Here is a 6,000-nt window from a genome sequence, read left to right as displayed (position 1 = left end):
CATTACTCTTGCAAAACAGAATGAATTTTCGGATTCCCACATAAAAATGAAGCCAATCCAAATTCCTGAAAATCTCATATTCTAAAAGATCCAAAGATAGCAACAAGTTTTCAAAACTGAACAGAAACTTGGCATTACTTGACTAATTCAATTATGAAAAATCCAAGATCAATACCTAGGTAACATAGCTACACATTATACATTATAATTCGATTCAGAAACGGTAAAAAGAAAGTTAGCAATAATTCAACAATTCAAGAAACAACAACATTCGTCACATTGATTTCAATCAAACTCTAACCCAATACAAAAAAAAAGAAAATACACGAAATAATTCCACGGAACTTTAATAATCAAAAAACACCATTTTTTGTTTCATTTCTTGAAAAAAACCATCAATTCACTTAGCGACCATCCTGGCAATAAATTCTTCATACCGGATTTTACCATCCGACCCGACATTGACTTCCCGGATCCACTCATCGAACTCGGAGGGCTCCAGCTTCTCCCCAATAGAAGTTAAAATATGCCGCAGATCCGCCACAGAGACAAACCCAGTTGATTCCTTATCCAGCACTTTGAACGCATCACGCAGCTGCCGATCGAACGGCTCCACTTTCAGGTGCTTTTTCATCAGTTCAAGGAACCGGGAGAAATCAAATGGAGCCGTAAGCTTTTCCTGAGAAATTATCGATTTCAGTTGGGCTTGGGTGGGGTTTCCCCCGAGTGATCGCATAAGGATCCCCAATTCTGATGGCGCGATCTTGCCGTCACCGTCAGTGTCGAATAATGTAAAAGCCTCCTTCATCGACGAGACCTGGTCGTCGCTCAGATCCTTGCCCATTTTCCTCGGTTCGGGTTTTTGAGCTCCTTAGAGAGGATGAATAATGAATTGATTTTCAAGTTGTATATATATGTAATTGCCAGTGGCTAGAATTTTGCTTTAGTTTTCGAGGATACGATGTCGTTTAAAGGTTTGATTAAGTAAGAAGGACAACGCTTTATTGGAGGATGAACTGGTCGACTCAATTGTGATTTGTCAATTAATTATTCTGTGTGGGATGAGAGCCGCGCGTGTGTTCACAAATTTATGCTTCGCGTGACTAGACACCGACAGCTTCATTATGGCGAAAAAGAAATTCCTCAAGAGGTACCAAATTCATCTTATAATCTATGTCACTATCACCACCAGTTCGAGGAGTTTACATGCAGTTTATCGAATAATATTTTTTTATTATTTATATTATATTATATTATTTAATTTATTAATATAATAATTTTTTATTATTAATGATAATATAATAAATAATATAAATAATAATTTAATTATTTATTTTTATCTGAAATATTAAAAAATTTAAAATTCTTAATTTTCTTATAATTTTATCTTTATTTATTAAAATATTTAAAAAATTACAGTATTTTTTTATTATCAATAGTGATATTAATTTTATTACTACTTTTACTTTACATATTACAACATTTTTAAAATTCTCTTGATTTTATTATAATTTTATCCTTCTTTATAAATTTTTTTAGAAATAAAATACTCTTAATTTTAATTAATATAATAAATAACATAAATATATATTAAAATCATTATACCTAAACACATTTAAATAAAATAATATTTTTTTATTTTTTTTATTAACTTCAATCAAATACAATAATTTTTATACTTATAAATTTTTATCTAATATAGTATTAATTTATATAAAGTAATCTTTAAAGTAATTTATCTTTATAGTAATCTTTCATACTTGATAATAAAACATTACTTGAATCAAATACACCTAAAAAGGTTCACCACAAAGTTAGGACACTAATACTTAAGGGTAGGTTGAGTGGCGTTAGTTTGATTACGAGGTTTTAGGTGTAAAACTCGATGAGCTCATATCAAGATTAAGCTTTGATTAACTTGATACAATAATTATGAGATTGGTTACTAAACCCAAAGTTTCACTTGCTTGATGTGATAGACATAACCCTGAAGAAAATATCCGACTAAATGAGAGTTTCTCATTATTAAAAAAAAAAAAATTAGGGCACTGTATATTTAATTAGTACGGTGAGTCTTAATCCTAGATTAAATATACAATGTCCTAACTTTGTGGTGAACCATTATATGTATTTTGGTACATAGTGTCCTATTTAACCGAAATGTATTATATGTGACTTATGTATAATGCATTATATGTAAGTTGTATCATCAAAATTAGGGCAGGTAATCAATTACAATAATACCAAATAATGTAATTCAATAATCATTCATATATAGATTTATATAAAGATGCAAAATATTATATATTTTTTAATATGCATCAAATCAATATGAATATCTAAAATTTGTTTAAGCATGTTCTTGAATTCTACTAACATTAAACTTGTCTAACTCGATTGCCAAGAAACTTGAATACATAATTATCATAGATTAATTGAATTAAAACATATATAATTGCATGGGTGATTTAATAAAGGATTTTGGGTTAATTGTTGAAGTACAAAGCCTTGAATATGGAATAAAACCTAATCTTTCTCCGTTCACCCATAAACGTTAATTACAAATATAACTGATGATGAGTTATATTTTTAATCACATAATGGATAGGGAAAAGATCAATCTTATATAGTTATAAGGAAAATATCAATTATATTCCATCAAAAATGTACTATATTATATAAACCATTTTATATTGCCTAATAATACTTTAGCCTATAATTTATTATTAAACTTTATTTTATATTAATTACACATGGACCACACTAATGAAAATATAATATTACATTCTTGTATTGGGTTCATAGTATCAATAAACAATTTATAGTTTAATAATAAAATATAATTCATGAAATAAAACTAAAGTCTTTGTTAAATTAGTCAAACATTAGTCATCAACAAGCCAAAAAAAAAAGAAGAACCTATAAAAATCATAGCCGTCATATGTCATCAAATCAACATAGTTCTCTCTATGTATCACTATGTGAGTCTTATACTTAAAATGACTTGTAATAAAGAATATCCTAATGGTTCAATGATAATATATTTATTAAATACGTATCTTATTAACATTCTCATAAAATATCCATTCTATTATATATATGCACAACAACATAAGCAATAACATTATTAAACACACACACATAGATATATATAGAAACAATACATGCAAAATTATAGAGTGTCAATCACATAAGAACACAATACATCATAAATCATTACAAGTAATGTCTATTCTTTTGATATGTTCATTAAATGTCTAAGGTAACAATCATCTAGTTAATGGATTCACAATCATAAGGTTGGTGCTAATATATTTAATTGATACTGTTTGTTTCTAAACTTCTTCCTTAACAATAAAATATTTAAATTTCATATGCTTAGAACTTCCAAAATGTTTGTCCTTTTTGAAGAAGAAAATTGTTGCAGCATTATCACAATGAATTTTTAGTTGCCTAATAATAATGTTGATAGTCCCAAGCCTTGAAATAAAATTTCGCAACCATAATTCTTGAATTGTGGCCTCAAAGCATGGCACAAATTCAACCTCCATAATGGAAGCAACAATAACATGTTGCTTCACATTTTTCCACAAAACCACTCCACCCACTAATAAGAACATATATCCAAATGTGGAATTTTTAATATCTACACGTTCAACAAAATTTGAATCTAGATAACCTATAACCTCAATATCATCATATCTCATATAAGTGAACATATAATCCTTCATTTTTTGTAAGTATCTCAGTACTTTCTTTTTAGTTTTCCAATAGTTAATTCCTATAATACTTTGTTACCTACCTAACATACTGACAACAAAATTGATGTTTGGTCTTATACAAGTTTGACCATGCATTAATCTCTTGACAAGTGATGCATAAGGAATTCATTTCAACTGAGTGTATTCCAATTCATTTCTTAGGTACTACATAAGGTTGAATTTATCCCTTTTCTGAATAGGGGCAACACTAGCAAAGCATTTATCTATTTGAAATCTCTTTAAAATTTTGTTAATGTATCCTTTTTGAGACAATCCTAACAATCATTGTGACCTATTATAGAATATATCTATTCCTATTATATAGGATCTTACATCCATATCTTTCATTTCAAAATTCCTAAAGAGAAACATTTTGATTTCATACATCATACCAAAATCATTCATGGCCAACAAAATATCTTCAACATATTAGAAACATAATTTTAATTCCATTGAACTTCTGATATATACATTAATCAACAATGTTTTCTTTAAAACCAAAAAAGGTAATAACATTACTAAAATTGAGGTACCACTATATGGAAACTTACTTAAGTCCATATATTGACTCATTAAGTTTACACACCATGTGTTCCTTTCAACTATGAAATCTCCTAGTTGTTCCATAAAGACCTTTTTCTCTAAGTCTCCATTGAGAAAAGCGATTTCACATTTATCTAGTGTAACTCCAAATAATAATGAGCAACCATTGCTATGATGACTCTAAACAAATCCTTTGGAGAAAAGGTTTATTTGTAATCGATGTCATCTTTTTTAGTAAACTCTTTGGCAACAAGTCTAGCATTGTATCTTTTAATATTACTTTTTGAGTAGCATTTGCAGTTTTACAACATTCAAGTAATACTACAAGGTCGTAGATTTCATTGAATAACATTGAATTTAACTCTTATTTTATAACTTCTAACCACTTGTTAGAATTGACACTTTCTATGGATTGTGAAACGAAACTAGATATTTGTTAATTCCCAAATCATAATTAGATTCTTATAGATAAACCATATATGCATCTGAAAAGGTTGGTCTCCTTTCTCATTGAGATCTTCTTAATGCTACTTCTTGTGGTTCAACTATTAAAGATTTATTGAAGATAACTACATTAGGGAGTGGTGGTTGTTCATTTATTTATTGTTCTTGTGTATTGCTTGAATGTTCTACAACCAGTGGTGTCAATAGGTTGGGTTGGGCTAGGCTAGGCCAGTTCTGGCTCGACCCATTGGGCTAATGGGTCAGGCCAGGCCCAAGGCCCAAACAATAATAGGCCTTCGGGCTAGGCTGACCCATTGATATATAAAGACCTAAGGCCCAGTTCATATAATAATGGGCCTTAATTGGGTCGGGTCAGGCCTTAATTGGGTCCGACTTTAATCGTGTTGGGTCGGGCTGGCCTATTCAATCAAATTTTTTTTAAAAAATTTAATTAAAATTTTTAAACACAAATTATTTTTCAATTATTAAAACTGAGAACAGTATCTTGAATATTTTATTTATAATCTCTCATTTGTGATGGAAAAATACCGTAATTATATGATGAAAAATATTATAAATTGATAACATAGTATAGATAAATTAATTTACATATTGTATAAATTATAAAACATAAATAAAATATATTTATTATATAACATTTATCTACTCATCTTCTATATCTAAATCTCTGAATTCTTCAAAGATAAAGAATTATTATTTACAAATTCAGATATTTTATAATATTTTGTAATGATAAAATTAAAATAAAAATGAAATTATAAATATAAAGAATTATTATTTACGAATTCAGATATTTTTTTAAAGAGAGTTAATGAGAGAAAATGAAATTGAAAATATAATGAAATAATTGAGATTAAAATATTAAAATATTTGTAAATAAAAGTGAAAATGAAGGAAAATAGAATGGATTTATCTAAAAAAATAAATAAATTCAAAAAAATTAAATAGAGGCCAACGACTTCTGCCATTTTTTCCTCTACCTTGGCAGAAGCTTGCTTCAGCCACAAGGTAGAAGCTTTGCTTCTCCAAGGCTGAAGTTAAAAAAAATATATATTTTTTATTTTTTATATATAGTACCGGGCCAGACCGAGTCAGCCTATGACTTAATATTAAAGCCCTAAACCTAGTCTAATAGGCCCATGGGCCTAACCTGAGACCCTACAGTGTCGGGTCAGGTCTTCTTATGTCGAGCTTTTTTTTCGCGCTTTGGGTCGGGCCTCCATTTAACCCA

General features: G+C 28.8%; 1 protein-coding gene across 1 annotated transcript; it reads right to left on the bottom strand.

The window, feature by feature from the left end:
• Nucleotides 1-224: 224 nt before the first annotated feature.
• LOC123204082 (probable calcium-binding protein CML13) lies at nucleotides 225-908 on the bottom strand. The gene has a single exon (XM_044620628.1). The coding sequence runs from the start codon at nucleotides 842-844 to the stop codon at nucleotides 401-403; it is 444 nt and encodes a 147-aa protein (XP_044476563.1). The 5' UTR covers nucleotides 845-908; the 3' UTR covers nucleotides 225-400.
• Between the last annotated feature and the right edge of the window lie 5,092 nt (nucleotides 909-6,000).

The sequence above is a fragment of the Mangifera indica genome, chromosome 20, assembly GCF_011075055.1.
Source record: "Mangifera indica cultivar Alphonso chromosome 20, CATAS_Mindica_2.1, whole genome shotgun sequence".
Taxonomy (NCBI): Eukaryota; Viridiplantae; Streptophyta; class Magnoliopsida; order Sapindales; family Anacardiaceae; genus Mangifera; species Mangifera indica.
This window is presented reverse-complemented; position numbering and strand designations above follow the sequence as displayed.

Coding starts and splice junctions, on each gene's coding strand:
- LOC123204082 (XM_044620628.1), bottom strand. CDS start 844: ATGGGCAAGGATCTGAGCGACGACCAGGTCTCGTCGATGAAGGAGGCT.